The sequence below is a fragment of the Trichoderma asperellum genome, chromosome 2, assembly GCF_020647865.1.
Source record: "Trichoderma asperellum chromosome 2, complete sequence".
NCBI lineage: Eukaryota > Fungi > Ascomycota > Sordariomycetes > Hypocreales > Hypocreaceae > Trichoderma > Trichoderma asperellum.
In genome coordinates, this window is record NC_089416.1 from 539,132 (window position 1) to 560,677 (window position 21,546).

Consider the following 21,546-nt stretch of genomic DNA (forward strand, 5'->3'; position numbering starts at 1 on the left):
AACCGCAACAGTCAACTCAATTTCCAGATTCTCCCCTGAGCCACCGTTACGATCGACTCCGTCGCGTCAGGCCCCCGCGCGCTATACTTCGAGGGTGGATGGATCTCTCCCAACACATTCCATGGCAACTTCTGCCAAGCGGGGACTCAAGGAAACCATTGGCCTTTTCGAATCAATGAGTCATCAAACTGATGGAGAAGACAAATTTGATCATATTCCCAAAGCATATTCATCTCCGATGTTCTTAGACTCCAATGCCAGGTCTTCCAATGAGAGGCAACATGGGGAAATGGCAGTCAAGGCCTGGGATGTGACGCCGACCCCGAGACTGTTATCACCATTAGAGAGTGGGCTCCCTCGTTCGTATAGCCAATCTCCAGATATAGACACTCTTAGCAGTCAAGAAAGCGATGCCAAACCTCTGCTCTATACTAAGCCATCTGCATTGAAGGCGAGCCGTTATACAAGAGGTTTTGTAAGTGTTTGTCCACTATCTGCCGTTCTGATATTCTTTCATGGGCCAATAAACTAATTTATCAAGGGGTCTATCCTTAGGTCAGACTGGAGGAGAAAAAGGAATACGAGCTCTGAAGACGTCAAGCCACATAGCTACCCAGAGCAACGGCGAGGCTTTAATATGGATGGCGAGGGGGGATTTGACTTGCAGCCACAACACTGGGCAAACCCTTCTGAAGAGGTGCCAAAAAATGCTGGCGAGTCATTTCCTGTCAAGCATCGACTCAGCATCGTTGACCGCCATCCCTCTCTTCGCCTCCTAAGTCGGCGTTTAATCTCTCGTAGCCACGGACTATTCGTTTCGCAGGCCCATTGCACACTTCAGCAGCCTCAGCCTGTCCGAGGAGGAGAAATACGGCGTATCACCAGTCTTTGCAAGGACAAAATGGCAGCGTTGAGAGCACGACCTCAGACGGAGTAGATATTATGGACGCATTATGGGTAAAGATAGGTATACTCACTTGACACTAACAGATACTCACTACGACAACCATTACCTGTGCGTGTTATTTCTTCCTAGTTTGTTTGGATGCCAATAGGTTAATATACGATACCAATATTCTCAAGAGCACTGGTTGACCAAGTTCGCGTTCAAGTTGCCATAAGGGGTAAGTGGTGGCGGAAATGAATTCTCGTAAAGTTATTAAATGAACCATCAAATTAGGGAATAGCAAGCAGAGGCGTGAGAAGAAGAGAGTATCTCTCTTCTTGGATAAGCGACAAGACAGCAGATTTAAAAACTTCTTTCCCGTGACGCCTTGTGTTTCATTGGTCCTCCCTATGCTACAACAAATGACTATAATAAATATATAGATAGATATACATGCTTAGTTCAATACGCACGCTTGCTAATGCAGTACCGCAAATGAGGCAGAAACCTGTCAATCAGCACTACTTGTGAGACCGGCTCCCCCCCAACTCTGCGCTAACGTGGGTCTCCTGTGGTTGCAGATATCCATCAATCTGTCTTAGCTCAAGTTCAATAGGATCAACGATATCCCTAGTTGGGACCGCCGTGATGGTCTGTGAATTCGACTTGGACCGAGCCGCAGAAACGCTGCTGTTAGTCGAAGTTGCAAACAGCGAACCGGGTTTAAGGGGCGTGGTAGAACCAGAGCTGCGATTGTTTTTGTAGCCTCCAGCACCGGATGAAGAGGGATAGCTGAAGAGATTAGGCGAGGCGTTTTGCTTTGTTTGGGCCAGCCGCTGGGCGACGAGAGAGCCGAGAGGGAGAATGAGGGCGATGGAAGCTGGCGTTAGAGAGCTGGACTCGAAGTTGACAACGGGACGAAATTCGATGAAGGCGAAGATGACTATAAAGGAGAAGGAGGAACATTATTTGTTAGTCATAGGAGACACGAGACGAGACGAGCATGGAGGAGTTTATTTCTATTACCTGGGATGATCATGAGGACTCCGTTGGTCACGACGAGCACTTCCATGGGGCTCATAGCCCGGCGAGAAGGAAGAACGCCACGATTGGTGATGAGGTGGATCACGAGCTTGGAGTTGAAGAGGGCGCAGAACCAGAGAGTCGTGCAGATGTTGAGGATGACCATGGCGTGGACCAGCCAGGCGAATTGCATGGGCGGATCCAGCTCGTAGATGCCCTCGCACTGGATGACGGTGAAGGCCGTCCTGGCCGCCACAGACAGCAGCGAGACGAGCAGCGACACGAAGCAGAGCGCATATTTGGTCCTGCTCGGCCAGAGAGACACCATCGTCCAGGCCTGGTTGATGAGCGACACGTCCGAGATGATGACGAGCAGCATGGAAAAGACGGTGCCCGCAACGCTCTCGCGGAACGTCCACGCCGGCACCTGAGAGTAGTCGTTGGTCCAGACGGCGTAAAAGTGGGCAAAGGGCGAGTTGAAGTACAGCGCCAGCAGGACGGTGCGGACGATGCAGACGAGCAGCCCGACGACGTGCAGCAGGTTGGCGGTGCGGAAGGCCTTTGCGGGCGGGGTGGTGAAGAGGACGACGAGGAGCATGGTGATGGCGGCGCCGAGCTGGGTGCCGTAGTTGAGGACGATGTTGACGGTTTCGTCGTTGAAGATGTCGATGACGGGGATGGGGATGGGGATGCTGACGTTGGGGGTGATGGCGATGGTGATGTTTTGGGTGTATGGATCGAAGGCCATTTTTGCCTTTTTTTTTTTTTTTTTTGGTTGTTCGCTTTGTTTGGTGGCACAAAGGGGTTGTTGTTGGTTGTGCTGTGGGAAAAGTGGTGATGTTGGGTATCTTGGTGTTGAGGCGCTCGGAATGGAATTGGTTGGATTAGACCAAGAAGACTGCTATACTGAGAGCGAAAAAAAAAAGAAGTAATTTTAGATATACAGAAAAACAAAAAAAAAAAAAAAAGAAGTCGATATTCACAAATTGAATCGCGAATGAGAGCTATTGTTTTTGCTGCTTGCTTCCCATTCTGATACATCCTCAGCATTCTCTCTGTTCCGCATCCCATCTTATAAGAGAATACAATAGAAAGTGACATACCGCAATGTCACTTTTCTCCCCATGCCTGCTTTCCCCCCCTCCCTTACACGCGCTCTTATACGACACGCCAGCATCATTTGTTTTCCTTTCTGTGCCGCTTAATACCTGTTTTTTTTGAAAATGGGTTTTGCTTTGCAGCCCGGCCCAGACCGGAAGTTTGAGCAAAAGAGGGACAGATTTGGAAGATGCATGGCGCGGACAGGAGCTTAATATTGTTCTTTGAAAAGTGGCGTCTGGGCTTAGTATTGTTCTTGAGACGGGGGTTGCGGCAGGGGGGGCTGGAATAGGAAGTGTTTGTGGTACAGGGGAGGGGGGATGTTGTTTATATTGTGTCATGAGTGTGCATAATTGGCTTTTTTACGCATGCTAATCTATTCAATATATTATTTTTATATTGCTACCTATTTCGTATGCATTTACTGTGCCTGCTCATAATGAAGGGGTGTATGATATATAAAATGCCTCGATAGGATGGATATCCAATCAGTGGCAGCTCAGTGGGAAGACGTGCAGTTTTTGCAGCTGTAAGTCTGACAGTCTACACACCACCAATTACCACTACGGCCACCTTCTAGTAGATGCTAAAGAAAGTAAAACTGCGCGCAAAGCGGCCCGAGTGGCGGCCCCGGCCGAAGCGCGTCCCTCCCGCCAACAGCCATCAAGTGCCGGCCGATGCAGCTGTCAGTCACACAGCCTTATGGCACCAAGTCTCTTGTGTACTAGTACTAGGTAGGTAGGTAGGTAATTTATGAAGCACTAATCTAATGTATTGCTGTTTAGGTTGAAATGTTTAGATTACACTCGGTCGAATAAGATAAGAGGTCCTCGTCGTAGAGGGTTTGTGTAACTCGCGTATCTCCTTTGCAGGTCCTTCGTAGCCGCCGCCGTAACACCAGGCTTGCTATCAAACAGAATAACTGAAAAGGAGAAGGGGGGGAAACACGTAGACGAAAGGGATATATCTGGGCTGGAACCCGCTTGAATTGTTTGCTGCTTTGCGGCTTTGCGGCTGGAGAGACCCTTGTCTGGAGGGGTTCTGGATTGGCACATCCCACGGCACATTCCACGGCTGAAGCCGAGGCTCACTGAATGGCAACGGCATCATGTATATTAGATTTTAGCAGAAAAGATCAAGAGTGAAATTTAGTTGAGTGGTTCTATGACCTGTAACCCTATCTTTGCATAATCAACTATTCGCGTATTACGCAGTCGTCGTAAGTATCATTCCATCGTTTGTAATCCAACACTTGCGCGCAGTGCGAGTGTGCATAGTACTTCTTTTGTTCTATCGCAGTGAATCCAATCAAACAGCCGCCCGCCGAAAAAAAGAAAAAGGCAAAGACCCCAAAAAAAGAAAAGAAAATCAGTAGTAGCTTCCAAATCGTTGTAGAAAGCGTGTTGAACCGCCTCCAAAGCAATCAACAAGATCCATCAGTAAAGGCAAATACCGCCAACTTCGTCCTCCATCGTCCACGTGCCAGCAAGGCCCTTGACTTCGACATCCTCCGTCTCCGGCAGCGTTGCGTCTTCTGTCTTGCCCAAGAAGAAGTCTCCCTTGCCAGCCTTCTTCCCCTCTCTGCTCAAGAACCGCCTTGTCCACTCTCCCACGGCGGGCTCGCCCGTCTCGTCTCGGGCCTGCTTCAGGAAGGGAATCAGAGCCGTGCCGCCAGTGCCCTTTTGGTCCTTTTGATCGGCCTTGCGCGAAGCAATGGCCAGGTTGAGGCCTCTGCGAGTGGCCTTGGGGCTGCGGGACCGGCGAGACGGGTTGATGACATAGCGCGTGACAATGATGATGTGCTTGTCCCGGAAGGCGCTCAGCATGGCCAGGCAGGCATCGTAGGCGAGGCAAAGCTCAGTATTGTCGGTGTTTTCCTCGACGAATTCGCGGATGTTGGCCACATGGTACACGTCCTCCAAGAACTGAGCATGCGGGCCAGGCATGTACTCTCGCATTTCCTGGATGAAACCGTGGCTGGGGGCACGGCCTCGGCGTTCAGACGAGTCGCCCTTCTTTTCGCCTGTAGGACGGTGCTGGATTCCAAGGGCAATGTCATAAAACTGAAGCAGACTGCTCTGAGCGTTGCTTCCTCCGGCGAACTGTCGATACGCCGCGTTGGGGGTACCGTCGTCGTAAAGAACGCCCTTGGGCAATCCGGCATCGGCCATGTTCTTGCTTCCGGCCAAAAACGGCCTGATGCGGTTGAAGAAGATGTCAGGGTCGCATCTCTCATTGATTCTCTCTAGGAGGTTGTTCAAATCAGTCAAGCGCTCCGCAAACGCTTGCAAGCATCGTATGACGGTGACCGAGTCATTGCGTCTTGCGGCTGCAAAGGCCTTGAGCATGAGAGACATGACGGGGGCGCCACGAGCCTCGATGGCAACAGAGATGAGGTAGAACCATGATTCGTCGATTCCGCCGGTAAATGTAGACAGCGTGGCCAAGTTCTCCATGTTGTCAATGTCCTCGTCCATGAACAGCGGCTTGTAGTTCCACAGACAGACGGCCGCATAAGTTGCCACCGGCGGGACCTCCAGGTGCTGCGAGATGGCCAGATAGGGAATTGAGATCTGGGGCGGGAGCCGCTCAGCGGGGATGTCGTCGCTCCAGATGTAGCCGTGAGCCATGAAGCTCAGCAGCGAATAGGCACGACGCCACTCGGCATCGTGCTCCAGACCCACGGTAGACAGCACCGGCAGGCGGTCGATGACGCCGCGCAACCGGCGAGTGAGGATCAGGGCCGGCAGGTTTGCCACGATGGCCTCCCATTTGTTGTAGTAGGGATCTGGGAGGCGAGAGAGGGGGAGCGTGCTGGGGAGAAAGCCATGGGTTGGCGAGATGTCGTAGTCAGCGAGGACAGGAATTGGAGGCAGCATGTTATCTGTCTCTTTGGTCCTTGCTCAAGGAAACTCTCTAGCAAACGCTTAATAGAAGCTTAGATAGAAGCTAAACAATTAGGCTGGATGGAAGCGAGGGAAATAGGTTGAAAGAGAGCTGTGAGGAGAAGGGATCGAGACTAAGTCTAAGTTCTGAAACGATCGCTGAGTTGTCAGGTAATTTTTTCGAAGCGTCTAGCGTGGGGGACGCGCCAAGTTCTATTTTTTTTCCTCGCTTGCGGGATAAACGCTCAGAAATTTCTAAGCCGCCGACAATCGGACGTTACAGCAAAGTTAAATAGAGAGGAGAAAAAGGGACATAAAGTGATGACGAGTCACAAAAAAGAACGCAATCTATTGCGTGCGAAAGCGCGGGGAGGGTGAAGCAAAGAGAAAAAAGTGCCCCTGGAGGATCCAGGAATTGGAAATGCGATGAGTAAATAAGGAGAAAGTAAAAGATCAGCCCATATTTGCAGAAATCCTTCCGTGGCAAAAGCCGTTTCAGTAGGCTATTATTAATGTGCTCTGGCTTTAGTCTCTGGTTAGTGCTTCGACTTGAATGAAAACTATCCCACTCAGACTGGGCGCCTCTTTCGAATCCGAGGGTCCGCCGGGAAGCCATCGGGCGCCACCGGATGGAACATCCCGCGGACCGGGGGAGTTTTCACGGGCCTGCGGAGAAGATGATTATGGGGAGGGGTTTTTGTCTGTATGGGAAAAAGACGATGTTCTGGCCAGAATGCCATTCTTTTGAGGACAGACTTTCTTTCCCATTCTTCTTCATTCGTGTTCCACAGTGTCGCAACACGGACTGAAGTTGGCACGTGACTGCACTCGTGCCGCGGTAAATTAATGCATAATTGATCGGTTTTTGCATCAAGGATCATCCAAGTTAATAGATTATGTTGCTGTGCACAAGGCAATACGTGCTATTCAAGCTGACAGCGGCAGGTTCCCGGCGCAAGTCGACTATGTCTTCAAAACTAACCCCTGCAGTAGTTGCGAGAGTAGGATTCAGTTGTCTAGCCAATCAGAGACTACCGCATCGGCAGTCCCACAATGGCTTAGCTAGGCCTATTCTCTACTTCTTCTTCTACTACTTCTACTACTTCTACTACTTCTACTACTTCTACTACTTCTACTACTTCTACTACTTCTACTACTTCTACTACTTCTACTTTTATTACTTCTATTACTTTTACTTTTTTAAATTTACTATATTCTAGTTAAAATTTTTCTATAAGGGCATTTGCTTTGCTAGGTGACGGCTAGGTTGCTGGATAGTGAAACCGAGATGCTGGATAAGAATTCTCTTTATAAAGCAATTAGGTATGTCATTTGACTACTAGGTATCTATGTTGAACATGGTTCAACGGCGCTACAACAAATTATAAACAAAAGGTATCATATCTAGGCATTAATGCAACAATCAATCGTCGCTCAGGGCGAAGCAGCGCTCGCTGCTATCCGCGTTGTTCCCCCACCAGTTTGGCATCGTAATGATCTTGCCCGCGCCAAAGCACAGGAAGATGAGCAGCATGTTGAAGTTGAACCCGGCATCAAACGCCGCCGCCAAAATGTAGTTCCACCGCGCCCACAGGTCGTAGCGGTATCGGAACGCCAGGAACATGACCACGAAGCCTCCAATGAAACTTGAGGTGTAGCCTGTGCTGAGGTTGCCATAGAAGATGGACATGGCGGAGAAGAAGATGGTGGTGTTCCAAAGCTGGAACTTGGCCCGAGGGAACATCTTGTGCAGAGCGAAGATGACAATGGGGCACACAGCGCCGACGAGGTAGCCATAGGGAACAGGCTTGTAAATGTCCTGCTTGAAAAGACGGCTAGGGCCGACGAGCACATACTGGACGCCCGATGTCAGAGAGGAGGCGAGCGACTGACCAGTCCACTGGTGAGTGGGATCTTCCTTGGCGCCAGAGAGATATTCGCTCTTGGTGTCGAGGACCCATCGAATGACTGCATAGTCGATGGGGATACCAATGGCCGAGCCGAAGACTTGCGAAAAGAAGACGGCCTTGGGAGGCACATGCATGTAGTGGCCAATCTTCATGTCTTGGAGGTTGAGCTGTGCACGATACCAGGCATCTCCGGCGATGGCTCCGTAAGTTGAAGCACCGCAAGGGTTCTTGAAACCGGATATGCCGTTTATCATGGCACCGTACAAGAGCTCGTTGGTTGTTCCGATAGGCTTGAGGAGAGTGTAAGTAAAATGGATAATGAATCAATATAAACAGAAATTTCTCACCAGTTGATAATTGGACAGAGCATAAAGCCAGCCCAGCGGCACGACAACTAGAGCTCCCGTGATAATGGCCACGAAATAGGTCCATACAGGAATAAACATCAAGTTCTTGCCGACGATGGCGATGAGCATGACAAATGAGACCAGGAACAGGGCGCCAAACCACCACCAGGGAATTTCATCGTACGGTCGCTGCAAAATATTGAGCTGATCCTTGTACTGCTCAGTAATCTTACCAGAGCCCTTAACTACTGTGCGCTCTCTGAGCTTCTTGAAGCTCTCTTTGATCTGAGGCCAGCCAAAGAGGAGCATCCAAACGAGGGCAGAAGAGTACGAAGCAATATCGAAGAAGTTGCTCCACAACTGTTGAGTACCAACGTATAAGTCACCATACTGTTCGTATGCGGTGTGGTTGAGTTTAGAGTCGGCAGTTAAGAGCTCGGTCAAAGGATAGGCCGTTCCGTTTTCTAGAGACATATACAAGTTAGCTGTGTTTCTTCAAATAACAAGTTGAGGCAAAATACATACGCAAAAAGACTCGATTTGACATCAGGTTATGCCGCCACTCTCCCAATTTACCAAACTTGGAAGCAGGAATCAAGACCCAACAATTGAACACAAATGCAGCAAAGAGAATGACCTGTGTCCACCAAGGGGTCAGGAACAGACTGCCACCGTTAGAGATACTGGACCAGTCAAGAGACAAGTTCAAGAATCCCATGCCACCAAAGCCGGAACCGATAAAATTGGCCGTCTTATTGTGCGGCGCAACCCAGCAGAGGAAAGCCAGAGAGCCGAGGAAAGGAAAGACGTATTCAGGCAGAAATTGCCACAGGATGATGCCTCCCATGACGGAGAAGAAGACCACCATCTGCTTGCGAGATGCGCGGTTTGGGTGCTCGCGCTGCTTCTTCTGGGTCTCGAATAGAGCAGCCTGGCAAATTGACTGGAACCAGGGGTACTGCGGGTCGTAGATCAGGAACTGACGTGCCAGTGCGGCGTACGAGTATCCTGTCCAGGTGATACCCAACATGAAGAAGACGGCCACGGCACCGTTGACAGGCTGGCCAAAATATAGCTCACTCATTGCAATAGGTGTATATCCGAGGTTATATGTAGCTCCACTCGCTGCAGAAATGGTAATCAAGACATGTTCTTTTGTGCTGAAAGGGCCGGGGTTAAGACTGAACCCCCATTTGGATCCGGGGATCCCAATCCACCAGGCCGGGAGGACCTTGGCAAGCCACACGCCAGCATAGTTGGAAGCGATTTGAACGAAAAAGACGGAATAAGGAGCATAGGTTGTTCGGAAATGAGCCATCTGTGATAAGAAGGCTCCGGGAGCGACGAAGAGGATGGTGAGGAGGAAGTATCGAAAAGTCAAGGTCGGTTCAGTGGGATCGTCAGTGAAGCTGACAATACGCCTCACATATTGCGGGATATCTTTGATCCTGGGGTCATCTTCATCGACAACCTCTTCCTCGCCGTTCTCATTGGTAAGGGTATACTGGGCCTTGCCGTTGGTGAGGTCCTCCTTGGACTCGACGTCGATGTCAAGATTGGCGCCAGCCTTTTCGTCAATGCCCAGGATTTCGGACTGCTCTTTTCGGCTAAGGGATTCTTCGGTGAGAATAGGGCCGGCAGAGACCACTTCGCCTGGCTTCTCCAGTTGAGCGGACGCCATTGCGGAAGGCTGATAGCCCTGTGCCCAGAACAAGCAGCCTGGCGTTCCCACAAGAGGTTCTACAAAATATAGGTTGAAGAAGGAAAAAAAAGGCACCGCTTGATGAAGTGAGCCTCTCAATGAATGAGGGCAGACATGGGGTTATTTATCCGAGCAGCAATGTAACGATGGATCGATGCTACGTAAAAGAAATTCTCCATCCATATCCAGCGCGGGGCCCCTCAGGTCCTTGGTCAATCCGATGCAACACCAAGACCAACACCATCACTGACAAACTGGCAGAATTACAATGGCCAGATGCGGGCAACTTTACGGCACAAGATATCCGGAGAGTGGATGACCGGGGCAGCACGCCATAGCAAGGGATCTTTACGATGGGCTGCAGGAGGATATAACTAGAGAGAATTTTGAGGCGAGCACTTACAAAGGACCCTCGACGATCCATCCTTCGTACGTCGTGTAAGCCCAACTTCGCATACCATTGCCAAAAAGTACCATTACCCGGAGGATGGGCACCAGCCAAGTTGACCAAAACTAGGGCTTTTCGTATAAGTGACGGTGGGTCATCTGAACTGGGTGGCTCGGTCTAAAAGCGGAATTGCCATCGAGAGTGCCACATCTTAAAATCAAAGCTTCACACTACTTCGGCTCTGCACTGCCGGCTGGGCATAAAAAACGCCATGCATATGGAAAATGCGCCAGAACTAAACAGGATCTTTTGCATGCTGCTGCACGTCCTGACCTAACTTGATGGGAGCTTTAACCTCAGCACAAGCGGCCACAGCGGCGTTGGTAAGCGCAACGCTTTTCTCGGGGAAAATTTCAAGGAGAATTAACAAACAAGCGTCGGCAAAGGCAAAAGACGCCAGGAGCAAGGGATATGGTGTCATCGAGCTAAGCTTGAAATAGACGACTCCATGTGGGAATAGACCCAGATGCTTGGCCGTCTTTATTGAAATGCTTAAATTGTGTTCAAAGCAGCGGCGTTATGGGTTCGCCTTGTGCCTCATGCAGCTTATATGCCAGCAGAGGCCCATCCGCATGTTTGGTGTCAATCAATCCGGCATAAAAAGGAGCTGTTGGTGAGGCTGCAAATTGGCGATCTCGAGGTTAATATAGGCGTTGCTTCAGGCGATAAGAGTGGATATTCGCGGACGCTCCCCATGGCTGCTACCACGAGTTTGATATGGAGCTTCAGTATCGGGCCTTGTGGGGTGCAGCCCGTTCCGGACTTTACTGATAAATGCACTATTGTCTGGAGAATTTTTTTCCTTTTTTTGTTTTGTCTTCATCACCAGTTGCCGGGTTCGCCTAACATCGGGTATTGTTACTGTTTTGCAACGGTCTTTTCAAGCTTCAGTTGCAGGACCCAGGAGACCCGTTCTGTATTACCAATACGTGTGAAATCATTGTCGTGTCAGCATTAGAGTGGACATTGACGGATATTTAGTTTGATGCTTTGTAGTTTGCGATTTCAATATTTGTTTGTCATGCACAAATTGGTTGAGATTGGAACTGGGCTGCCTTTAGCTGTCATGTGATCGGATGCTCCATGCAACCCATTCATCACATCTAAGCTTCAAGTGTTGGTGGGCTAAGGCAGCCAATAACCACCCTACTATTTAATACAGTATCTCGACAATCATTATATACAAAGTAGTCATTCTAAGATTGGATTGCCAGCTGTATGCTTGGCAGCTGCTATATTCGGGCGCCGTCATGGTGCGTGCTCGATCCATTGCTGGTACGACTCTATCCCAGGCAGGTCGAGTTACAGGATCTACAAGCTTAAAAGAGAGTGTATATGCACGGCCGCTTCCTTGCTGCTCTGCTCCACGCTTGAGCTTAATTAGTTTATTCCTCTTGCTTGATTGTAAAGCTTCGCGCTCTTCATTTTGCGACAGTATTGTTATCACTTTATGGAAGTGCTTGTCCTTGTTATACCCCGAATAAACTTTTCTTTCAATGCTTGATCCATATGCAATTTTGTCGTTGTATAGTAAACCTCTGATGACCATATGTCATTTAGTTCATTGTCATTTGCCTCTGGATCAATTGCATTTGGGATTTCTTCATTTCCTTCTGCGGGTAACTTTGACAGTGCGTCGGGAACCAAGTTCTTCTTTCCGGGAATATGATGTATTTCCATCTTGTACTGACTGGTTAGGGGTTTCGTCTGTGCAATTTTCCGTCTCATATGGAATACCTTCCATGATTAGTTGTTGTCGCCAGTGAATGACAAATTCTTTAAAGCGTCTTCTTGCTCCTCGTCCATAAACCCGATCTAATGGGTATGCTTCCGTCAGTGCTGAAGATTCCAACAGTTAATTGCGTTTAAGTATAGATGCAAGGGCAGTAATGTTGGGGGCCGTTGAGAATGTCGTATATGGCTGACCGGATTGGAGAAATAATTCTATTTGTTTCGTGATGCGGGTTAGTTGGAGAGATATCATGCCAGTAATGCTTAGCAGGAAGGGCGAGTGGTGGGCCTTTTATTACACACCGGGTCCTTTCGCGGGCTTGTTCGGTGAGTACATCTGATGCGTCAACGAGGGGCGTCAATGGCATGCTTGCGTTACATAGTCAGCACTGCGTGATTAAGTAACGTGATGATAAGAAGAGGTGGTACTCAGGGAGATAGCATTACAAAATATGGATTGCTTTGTGAATCAAGCGGAATCATGCGATGATTCTACTGGGAGTTCTCCGCCAATACGATTTCTATATATCTAGATCCCACAACGCAGGTCGTGCGATATACATGTGGTAGTAGCCATTGAAGCATACTCTAAGCAGTAAACAAAACTGAGAGAGCTAGTATCAGCTAGTAGCGGTATTTATGGCAATGGTAATCCTCACATATAGAAGAAACGCTATCAGTCTCCAATGAGGTGCACAGATTCGGCCTCACATTTACAGCATTTCACCATTGTCATACAATTTTCAGTGGTGTTATGTCCAATGATTGGAACACATTTAGCATCAGTGATGAGAGAAAAGAATCGTGCGATTGAGTCTCATGTTTGACTTAGTATGATGCCCGCAGTGGAGGCGTACTTACCGTGGAGGCATGTACATGAGTGCGGTGTAATCGATACGTCTGCTAAGAGATTGTAAGTAAATTCTTCATTAATCAACGTAATGCGGACGCAAATTATTCCAGTCGTGAAAGTCAAGTAAATTTCTTCGCATCTTAACGTCTCATTTTTTTTTTTTGAGCATCGCAATTGCAATCTAATAGAATAGCATCGACGACGTGTCAGTTGTCGAACCCAAAAAGGGCGAGCTGGTGATTGCAAGACTGTCTAAGTCGATTAACCAATGACACTGAAGTACCATGCACAATAAAAATAGGGAGCTATTTAGCAACCTAATCGTCTCCTAGCAAAGCAATTAACCACAAGAGAAAATATTAAATGAAATATAGTAGATTAAAAAAAAAAAAGAAAAGGTATAAGCGATAGATATAAAAGAGGTAGTAGAGGTAGTAGAGGTAGTAGAGGTAGTAGAGGTAGTAGAGGTAGTAGAGGTAGTAGAGGTAGTAGAGGTAGTAGAGGTAGTAGAGGTAGTAGAGGCAGTAGAAGTAGTAGAAGTAGTAGAAGTAGTAGAAGTAGTAGAGCACCTGATAGATGTTTATGACCTTAGCTACAGCTGGGGTGCTGGATAATAAAATTGGGTATTGAATAACAATTCCCTTTATAAGCCTGAAAAAGAGGGTTGCTATTGTGTCTACTACTAGTAGTCATTGTAGAGTTGCAAATGTGTAAGTGATAAGTCCAAGTTTGGGCAGCATCTCTTAGTCCGCAGAAAAAGAGCAATTCAATTTCTAGCCCAAGCGTTACCTAGTAGGTATTAGGTGCACCTCTCTAGCAGCACAGCTTATAGCGGGCTTCAGCGTGGTTTACAGGGGCAGAAGAGGCTCCAGACCCCCACAAGGCGGCGCTGCCCGCTGTAACCCCTCCAGTCCGTGGAGCCGTTAGATGCTGGGAGCTCCAAGTCGTCATCCGTGGAGCCACCGTTGACCCATCGCTGCAGCTCCAACTGCTACTCCAGTATTTACCCGCCCACCATCTCCTGCGACTGACGATGCCTCGCACAGCATCACCACTACGATGCCCGTTCAACAGCATGTGCTGAACTGGCTGTACAGCGTCTTGACAAGTGTATGTGCGCCTGCTCTCCGCTATTCTCTTGATCTTTCAGATGAAGCACCCTTGACCACTGCGCTATATCAAACATTGGAAGCACCCCGCATCTAACCTCCTCGGCAGGAATATCACGATGTCAACCGCACGTACGGCGACGTGGCCACGGTCCTCGCGCGATATCCGACACTTGCTCCTCGAACCGACGTCTATAGTACGACTACGCTTCTCCATTCCACATCATCTGTATTGCTATCCAAGTCCTAGGACTGACAACCCGACTCACAGCGTTTCCTAATGGCGCCAGCTCCCTGCTAGTCCATTTGACGGGCACGATCCCAACCCTCTTTCGAGGCACCACATATAGGTTCCCCGTCTCAATATGGGTGCCCCATGCGTATCCGAGGGAGGCACCGTTGGTGTATGTCACCCCAACAGAGACCATGATGGTCCGTCCGGGTCAGCATGTCGACCCTCAAGGCCAGGTCTACCACCCATATCTGGCTGGTTGGGGCGATTTCTGGGATGCAAGTCATACTTCTTTTTATTGATTGGCTCTCTGGGCTCTCCTTTGAGTGAAATAAAAAATCATGCTAACCTTCGTGTACAGAAATCAAGCCTAAACGATTTTCTTTCCGTCTTGAGCGATGTATTCGCAAAGGAACCGCCCGTTATCTCACGGCAGCAGTCTCGACAGGGTGTCCAGAGTCCGCCTCCCGCTCAAATGCCACCTCCCGTCACCCCCCACCCCCCAGAATTACCTGCTACTTCGGCGCCTTCTCCGGGAGGACTATATACAAATCAAGGAGAACCCCGACCGCCGCCGCCGCCTCCCAAACCTCATCAGGACACTCGCTCACCACCGCCGATTTCATCACATTCTCAGCTCTCTTCTCCAAGCCCTGCCAGCAGTACAGGAATACCATCAAGATATGAATCAGCTCCGCCTCTCCCGCCACAGCTACAGGTATCTAGGCCGCCATACCAGCCTCATGGTCAATCTCTCCCCCAGTACGCGAACCATCAGGGGCCAAGCCCTCAATCTCCTCCTCAGCCTCAGCCGCAAGGGCTGCCGCAACCTCAGCCATTAGGGTCAAATGTTGGATATTCAGGTCAATTCCATCCCCAAGGACAAGCACAGGGCCAGGGACAATGGCAGCCACCCCATCAGCAGCAGCAAGCATGGGATACGCCTCCTGCTCAGCAGCAGCAGTGGCAGCAGCAGCAACTGCAACAACGGCCCCAGCCCCCTCCCCAACCAAGGCCGCCACCACCTCCTCAAAATCTCCTCGATGATACGCTCAGCTTGGAGATATCATCTCATGGCATCGAAGCACCTCCTATTCCTCCGAACCCCGAAAAAGATGCTCTTCTTAGGCAACTGGCCCAGACTTTGGCTTCTATCCGACAACGCAGCCGACAACAGAATGAATCTAGCATGGCAGGATTAGGCGCCCAGCAGAATGCCATGTTATCTGCAATGTCCGCCGTTCAAGCAGAAATGGGGCAACTGACTCAGCTGTCTAACATTATCAATTCCAACACTAATATTCTTCATGACGCTCTGCGGAAAGCAGACGCCGTCATTGAAGGGTCGAGGAGCCACACTGTTCCAGATATCGATGAACTACTAGTAGCCCCCACGGTAGTATCCAACCAGTTGTACAGAGTAGTGGCAGAGGAGAGGGCACTGGGAGATGCCATATTCATGCTTGGCCGTGCTGTTGAGAGAGGCCGCATATCCCCCGCCGCGTTTGCGAAAATGACGCGATCTTTGGCAAGAGAATGGTATCTGAAGAAGGCTCTGGCACGAAAGATTGCACAGGGCATGGGGCTGATCTTACAAGCATAAATGTGAGGCGTATAAATCCCAATCCCATACTTAGGTAGTAGTTACCTACCTTTTGATAGCAATCGTTGTGGATACAATAGTGTGATTTGATACGCTTGAAACTTTTCCCGCTGAATATAGTTTTTTTTTTTTTTTTTGCATAAACGCAGCCCAACAGAGTTTCTGAAGGCCAAATTTCAAATGCTAAATGTTCCCCCTCTTTGTGCATGCTGTTCATTGCTCTGTACTCTGTTATAGATTGATCCACAGCGTGAGAATGAAAGATCCTGCTTACCTAATCTAATGGTGATTTCAAAGGCGCAATTGCTGTATCGGGGCGCTAGTCTCAATTAATCAGTGGCTTTCTGCTCTCTAAGCACGTCGCGCGCCGCAGCAACTGGCGGGATCCCTTTTGCCTGAGGAAAGTTTCCATTATCACGCCAAAAAAGTCGCTGCTCTTCAACGTCGGCATCCATCGTGCACAATCGCCAGTCCCGCAAGAGCTCTTTGTGTCCAGGAGACTCTTTTTGCCGGGATCGCTCGCAGATGCTCGTTTGTTGACAGGCATTAGGATCGCTGCTGAGTCGTCGAGAGCTTCCTTGTTCGTGCGGTCCCTCCACGGCGCGAGGACGAGGCCGCAACCCACGATAATTGCTTCGAGTCTCTGCTCGAAGGCTCTCTACAGCAAGATCTGAAGGACAAGGCTGTACTCTGTATCTTAACGATCTTGATTTCGACTCCACATCGACACCATGGCTGATTACGAAGACGATTACGATTATGAGAACTATGGGGATGAGGATGAGGGCATCACGCCCGAGGATTGCTGGACCGTGATTTCCTCTTTCTTCGAGACCAAGGGTCTCGTATCGCAGCAGACCGACTCCTTTGACGAGTTTACTCAGACGACCATCCAGGATCTCGTTAACGAATACTCCACCATCACACTCGATCAGCCCAATCCTCCTTCGCCACCTGGTCGAACGATAGCCCTTCGCCGATATGAAATCAAATTTGGAAGCGTCATGGTATCACGCCCCACTATCAGCGAAACAGATGGAACTGTGACATCTTTGCTTCCTTACGAATGCCGAGACCGTAACTTGACCTACGCCAGTCCGCTCTACATCAAAATCACCAAAAAGGTGTCTGCGGCTGTCGAGAGAGAGGTTCCGCTGCACGAGATGGACGATGCCCAGCAAGAACAGTATGCAAGGACCGGAGAGCACCCTACAAAGTTGGAATGGGAAGAGGAAGAAAATGGCGAAGACGATAATCTCGGCAAGTCTGACGACTGGAAGGACATGGTTTTCGTTGGCAAGCTGCCCATCATGGTCAAATCCAAGATTTGTCATCTGAGCCGTGAACAGGATGATAGCCTGTTCCTTGTCAACGAGTGCCCGTACGACCAAGGCGGTTATTTCGTCATCAACGGTAGTGAAAAGGTCCTCATCGCCCAAGAGCGCTCCGCCGCAAACATTGTTCAGGTCTTCAAGAAGGCCCAGCCCAGTGCTTATACCTACACGGCCGAAATCCGAAGTGCGCTGGAAAAGGGATCTCGACTCATCTCTAGCATGATGCTCAAGTTGTATGGCAAAGGAGACTCTGCGCGAGGTGGTTTTGGCCAGACTATTCACACAACCCTGCCTTTCGTCAAGTCAGATCTTCCCGTCGCCATTGTTTTCCGTGCCTTGGGTGTCGTTTCTGATGAAGACATTCTGAATCACATTTGCTACGATCGAAACGACAGCCAAATGCTTGAAATGCTTCGGCCTTGTATTGAAGAAGCTTTCTGCGTCCAGGATCGAGAGGTTGCTCTCGATTTCATCGGCAAGCGAGGCAACCGTGATCAAGCTGGCCTAGGTCGTGAGAAACGTGTTCGTGTAGCGAAGGACATTCTCCAGAAGGAGACGCTTCCCCACATTTCCCAAACTGAAGGCAGCGAGACGAGAAAGGCATTCTTCCTCGGATACATGGTGCACAAGCTATTGCAATGCGCACTTGGAAGACGAGAGCCCGATGACCGAGATCACTTCGGAAAGAAGCGTCTGGATCTGGCTGGTCCACTGCTGGCCAAGCTGTTCCGTGGTATCATGCGTAGAATGAATACCGAATTGGCCAACTACCTGAGACGATGTGTTGAGGGTAACCGCCACTTCAACCTGGCTGTTGGCATTAAGCCTGGCACACTCTCCAACGGATTGAAGTATTCACTCGCCACCGGAAACTGGGGTGACCAGAAGAAGGCAATGAGCTCAACCGCAGGTGTATCACAGGTGCTTAACCGTTACACTTTTGCTTCGACACTTTCTCATTTGCGTCGTACCAATACACCCATCGGAAGAGATGGTAAGCTGGCGAAGCCTCGACAGCTTCACAACACACACTGGGGTTTGGTATGCCCAGCCGAGACCCCTGAAGGACAGGCTTGTGGTTTGGTCAAAAACTTGTCTCTGATGTGCTACGTCAGTGTCGGATCTCCTTCCGAGCCCTTGATCGAGTTTATGATCAACAGAGGTATGGAGGTCGTTGAGGAGTACGAACCGCTGAGGTATCCCCATGCGACAAAGATTTTTGTGAATGGTGTCTGGGTTGGAATCCACCAAGACCCCAAGCATCTGGTAAACCAAGTTTTGGACACTCGTCGTAAATCCTATCTGCAGTACGAAGTCTCTCTGATCAGAGATATTCGTGACCAAGAATTCAAAATCTTCTCTGACGCCGGTCGTGTTATGCGTCCTGTCTTTACTGTACAGCAAGAGGATGACCCGGAAACGGGCATCAACAAGGGCCACCTGGTTTTAACCAAGGATCTTGTCAATAGACTGGCCAAAGAGCAGGCTGAGCCTCCGGAAGATCCAAGCATGAAGCTTGGATGGGAAGGGTTAATTCGGGCTGGTGCGGTGGAATATCTCGATGCTGAGGAAGAAGAAACGGCTATGATTTGCATGACACCGGAGGATCTTGAGCTTTACCGTCTTCAGAAGGCTGGCATTGCCACAGATGAAGACATGGGAGACGATCCAAACAAGCGTCTCAAGACCAAGACAAATCCGACAACTCACATGTACACGCATTGCGAGATTCACCCGAGTATGATCTTAGGTATCTGTGCTAGTATCATTCCTTTCCCCGATCACAACCAGGTATGTCAACCCGAGAAGCTATTCTCTGTTTCTCTTCCCTGTTTATGGCCTGTTCAAATAACTAACTGACCCTATACAGTCCCCCCGTAACACCTACCAATCTGCCATGGGTAAACAAGCCATGGGCTTCTTCTTGACCAACTATTCTCGGCGTATGGACACCATGGCCAATATCCTCTACTACCCTCAGAAACCGCTGGGCACCACTCGGTCTATGGAGTTCTTGAAATTCCGTGAGCTGCCAGCCGGACAAAACGCCATTGTAGCAATTGCTTGTTACTCTGGTTATAACCAAGAAGATTCCGTCATTATGAACCAGAGTAGTATTGACAGAGGTCTCTTCCGAAGTCTTTTCTTCCGATCATATTCAGATCAGGAGAAAAAGGTTGGCTTGAACTACACGGAAGTGTTTGAGAAGCCATTCCACCAAAACACCCTTCGTATGAAGCACGGCACATATGATAAGCTGGATGAAGATGGTATCGTTGCTCCTGGTGTCCGAGTGTCAGGTGAGGATATCATCATTGGCAAGACGGCGCCAATCGACCCCGAGACCCAGGATCTTGGAACCAGGACGACCATGCACCAGAGACGCGATATCTCAACGCCTCTGCGAAGTACCGAGAACGGTATCGTTGACCAGGTCATCGTCACGGTGAACGCGGACAATGTTAAGTATGTCAAGGTCCGTGTTCGAACGACCAAGATTCCCCAGATTGGAGACAAGTTTGCTTCTCGTCACGGTCAGAAGGGCACTATTGGTGTTACTTACCGACAGGAGGATATGCCTTTCACAAGAGAAGGTCTCACTCCAGATATCATTATCAACCCCCACGCCATTCCGTCTCGTATGACAATTGCTCACTTGATTGAGTGTCTCCTCAGTAAGGTCTCTACGTTGGAAGGTATGGAGGGTGATGCTACTCCCTTCACGGATGTCACGGTCGACTCAGTCTCTGAGCTCTTGCGAAAGCACGGTTACCAGTCTCGAGGTTTCGAGATTATGTACAACGGCCATACTGGCCGCAAGCTAAGAGCACAAGTGTTCTTTGGACCAACATACTACCAGCGACTCCGTCACATGGTGGATGACAAGATCCATGCCAGAGCTCGCGGTCCTGTGCAGATCATGACAAGACAGCCGGTGGAGGGTCGTGCTCGAGATGGTGGTCTCCGATTCGGAGAAATGGAACGTGATTGTATGATTGCACACGGTGCGGCGTCCTTCCTCAAGGAGCGATTGTTTGAGGTGTCGGACGCCTTCAGAGTTCACATTTGCGAGATTTGTGGACTCATGACACCCATTGCGTACGTATTCCTCATTCATATTTGTCACCAATTTAATTACAGTCTCACTAACTTTTTATAGTAACTTATCCAAACAATCGTTCGAGTGCCGGCCATGCAAGAACAAGACTAAGATTGCACAGATTCACATTCCTTATGCTGCCAAGCTCTTGTTCCAAGAGCTCCAGTCTATGAACATTGCAGCTAGAATGTATACAAACCGATCTGGTGCATCTATCCGATAGTTTGGAGACGGGGCGTGGGTTATAAATGCCACATAATATGATTGCCGCAAGGTTTATAAAAGTTTCATTTTCGTGCATCTTTTGGAGACAGGTAGAAAGTGGAAATTGCTCCGAGGACAGAATGGATATGGGGAGCCTCACTCCCATTGCTACGCCAGCGACATGGATGCTGAGCGGAGAGTATGATTTGTACATGTAGATAAGAATAATACAATAAAGAAACAAAAAGTAAAACGAACATGAATCTCTAAAGCTCGCTTATCGTGATACATGGCATGAATAACTGTTTGGAGAAAAATGCTGGCGCTACTTCGGCGGGGCAGAGTTGCTGCTCAGAGGCTCTAGTGAGTTGTGAACATTCTGTTCGCGCTTGTACTCTGCCTCCAATTGACGCTGCATATCAAAGTCCAATTCGCGCTCTCTCTTGATTCGCTGTCGCTCCATGTCGCGGACAACGCCCTGATGCATAACCTTTATATGCAGTTGCTGGTTAGCAGGAAACAACGAGAGGGCAGATGTCGATGAAGGTTAAGGCGAGCAGATAGACAAAGCACAACTTACATCTTTCTCCTGTCTTTGTCTGAAGTGGACCCATGCAATCATTCCACAGGTAAAGGTGCACGTTGTGGCGAGGGCAACTCTAGAGGCTTGAGACATGGCGAGTGTGGTTTGCAATGAGATTTTTTTCTCTCTCTTCTCTGATGGGGAATTGCTTTGCGTGCAAGGCTCCGGTGGAGATACAAGGAGAGCGACTCAATGGCCTGGTGTGGTTCGTATAAGAGGCTATCCAAAGATGGGAGATGAGCGAGTGTGTGGATGTTTAAAGCGTGTTGGCGAATTAAACGGCGCGAATATATGGACGAAGTTTTAGACGATATTGCCAGTGAAGCTTATCTGTTGTGTGGGTGGCCTAGGCGGTCGATTTAGGTAGCATTGCAGAAGGAGCCAAGTACCGTTGGCGGGATTGTTTAACAGCTTCGCTTAGAAAAGTGCGGCTACACAGTTAGCCTCGCCGGAGCGAGGTACTTTAGGAATGCACTTCTGACGCCGAGCCACGCCGAA

At 49.3% G+C, this 21,546-nt stretch overlaps 6 protein-coding genes across 6 annotated transcripts; 2 read left to right on the forward strand and 4 right to left on the reverse strand.

Moving 5' to 3' along the window:
• Nucleotides 1-1,407: 1,407 nt before the first annotated feature.
• Nucleotides 1,408-2,657, reverse strand: TrAFT101_002496 (uncharacterized protein; the record flags this gene model as incomplete). The annotated part of the gene is made up of 2 exons (XM_024906051.2): nucleotides 1,408-1,829; nucleotides 1,913-2,657. The coding sequence occupies 2 exons, from the start codon at nucleotides 2,655-2,657 to the stop codon at nucleotides 1,408-1,410; spliced, it is 1,167 nt and encodes a 388-aa protein (XP_024763607.2).
• A 1,473-nt stretch (nucleotides 2,658-4,130) lies between these two features.
• On the reverse strand, nucleotides 4,131-6,623 carry TrAFT101_002497 (uncharacterized protein). Its single transcript, XM_024903413.2, has one exon. It carries the CDS (start codon nucleotides 5,884-5,886, stop codon nucleotides 4,444-4,446), a length of 1,443 nt encoding a protein of 480 aa, XP_024763608.1. The 5' UTR covers nucleotides 5,887-6,623; the 3' UTR covers nucleotides 4,131-4,443.
• A 560-nt stretch (nucleotides 6,624-7,183) lies between these two features.
• On the reverse strand, nucleotides 7,184-9,980 carry TrAFT101_002498 (uncharacterized protein). Its single transcript, XM_024901737.2, has 3 exons — nucleotides 8,675-9,980; nucleotides 8,150-8,613; nucleotides 7,184-8,092 (listed from the first exon to the last, which is right to left on the reverse strand). The coding sequence occupies exons 1-3, from the start codon at nucleotides 9,828-9,830 to the stop codon at nucleotides 7,316-7,318; spliced, it is 2,397 nt and encodes a 798-aa protein (XP_024763609.1). The 5' UTR covers nucleotides 9,831-9,980; the 3' UTR covers nucleotides 7,184-7,315.
• A 3,910-nt stretch (nucleotides 9,981-13,890) lies between these two features.
• TrAFT101_002499 (uncharacterized protein) lies at nucleotides 13,891-16,020 on the forward strand. The gene is made up of 4 exons (XM_024910512.2): nucleotides 13,891-13,993; nucleotides 14,102-14,189; nucleotides 14,264-14,502; nucleotides 14,586-16,020. Exons 1-4 carry the CDS (start codon nucleotides 13,943-13,945, stop codon nucleotides 15,825-15,827), a joined length of 1,620 nt encoding a protein of 539 aa, XP_024763610.2. The 5' UTR covers nucleotides 13,891-13,942; the 3' UTR covers nucleotides 15,828-16,020.
• Nucleotides 16,021-16,222: 202 nt separating this feature from the next.
• RPB2 (DNA-dependent RNA polymerase II) lies at nucleotides 16,223-20,723 on the forward strand. The gene is made up of 3 exons (XM_024910513.2): nucleotides 16,223-18,952; nucleotides 19,032-20,260; nucleotides 20,322-20,723. Exons 1-3 carry the CDS (start codon nucleotides 16,559-16,561, stop codon nucleotides 20,482-20,484), a joined length of 3,786 nt encoding a protein of 1,261 aa, XP_024763611.1. The 5' UTR covers nucleotides 16,223-16,558; the 3' UTR covers nucleotides 20,485-20,723.
• On the reverse strand, nucleotides 20,350-21,341 carry TrAFT101_002501 (uncharacterized protein). Its single transcript, XM_024904882.2, has 2 exons — nucleotides 21,046-21,341; nucleotides 20,350-20,955 (listed from the first exon to the last, which is right to left on the reverse strand). The coding sequence occupies exons 1-2, from the start codon at nucleotides 21,139-21,141 to the stop codon at nucleotides 20,791-20,793; spliced, it is 261 nt and encodes an 86-aa protein (XP_024763612.1). The 5' UTR covers nucleotides 21,142-21,341; the 3' UTR covers nucleotides 20,350-20,790.
• Between the last annotated feature and the right edge of the window lie 205 nt (nucleotides 21,342-21,546).

Coding starts and splice junctions, on each gene's coding strand:
- TrAFT101_002497 (XM_024903413.2), bottom strand. CDS start 5,886: ATGCTGCCTCCAATTCCTGTCCTCGCTGACTACGACATCTCGCCAACC.
- TrAFT101_002498 (XM_024901737.2), bottom strand. CDS start 9,830: ATGGCGTCCGCTCAACTGGAGAAGCCAGGCGAAGTGGTCTCTGCCGGC. Junction 8,614..8,674: donor GTCAAATCGAGTCTTTTTGC/GTATGTATTTTG, acceptor ATATGTCTCTAG/AAAACGGAACGGCCTATCCT. Junction 8,093..8,149: donor CTCTGTCCAATTATCAACTG/GTGAGAAATTTC, acceptor ACTCTCCTCAAG/CCTATCGGAACAACCAACGA.
- TrAFT101_002499 (XM_024910512.2), top strand. CDS start 13,943: ATGCCCGTTCAACAGCATGTGCTGAACTGGCTGTACAGCGTCTTGACA. Junction 14,190..14,263: donor TCCTCGAACCGACGTCTATA/GTACGACTACGC, acceptor CCCGACTCACAG/CGTTTCCTAATGGCGCCAGC. Junction 14,503..14,585: donor GTTGGGGCGATTTCTGGGAT/GCAAGTCATACT, acceptor CTTCGTGTACAG/AAATCAAGCCTAAACGATTT.
- RPB2 (XM_024910513.2), top strand. CDS start 16,559: ATGGCTGATTACGAAGACGATTACGATTATGAGAACTATGGGGATGAG. Junction 18,953..19,031: donor CTTTCCCCGATCACAACCAG/GTATGTCAACCC, acceptor GACCCTATACAG/TCCCCCCGTAACACCTACCA. Junction 20,261..20,321: donor GGACTCATGACACCCATTGC/GTACGTATTCCT, acceptor AACTTTTTATAG/TAACTTATCCAAACAATCGT.
- TrAFT101_002501 (XM_024904882.2), bottom strand. CDS start 21,141: ATGTCTCAAGCCTCTAGAGTTGCCCTCGCCACAACGTGCACCTTTACC. Junction 20,956..21,045: donor GACAAAGACAGGAGAAAGAT/GTAAGTTGTGCT, acceptor CTGCATATAAAG/GTTATGCATCAGGGCGTTGT.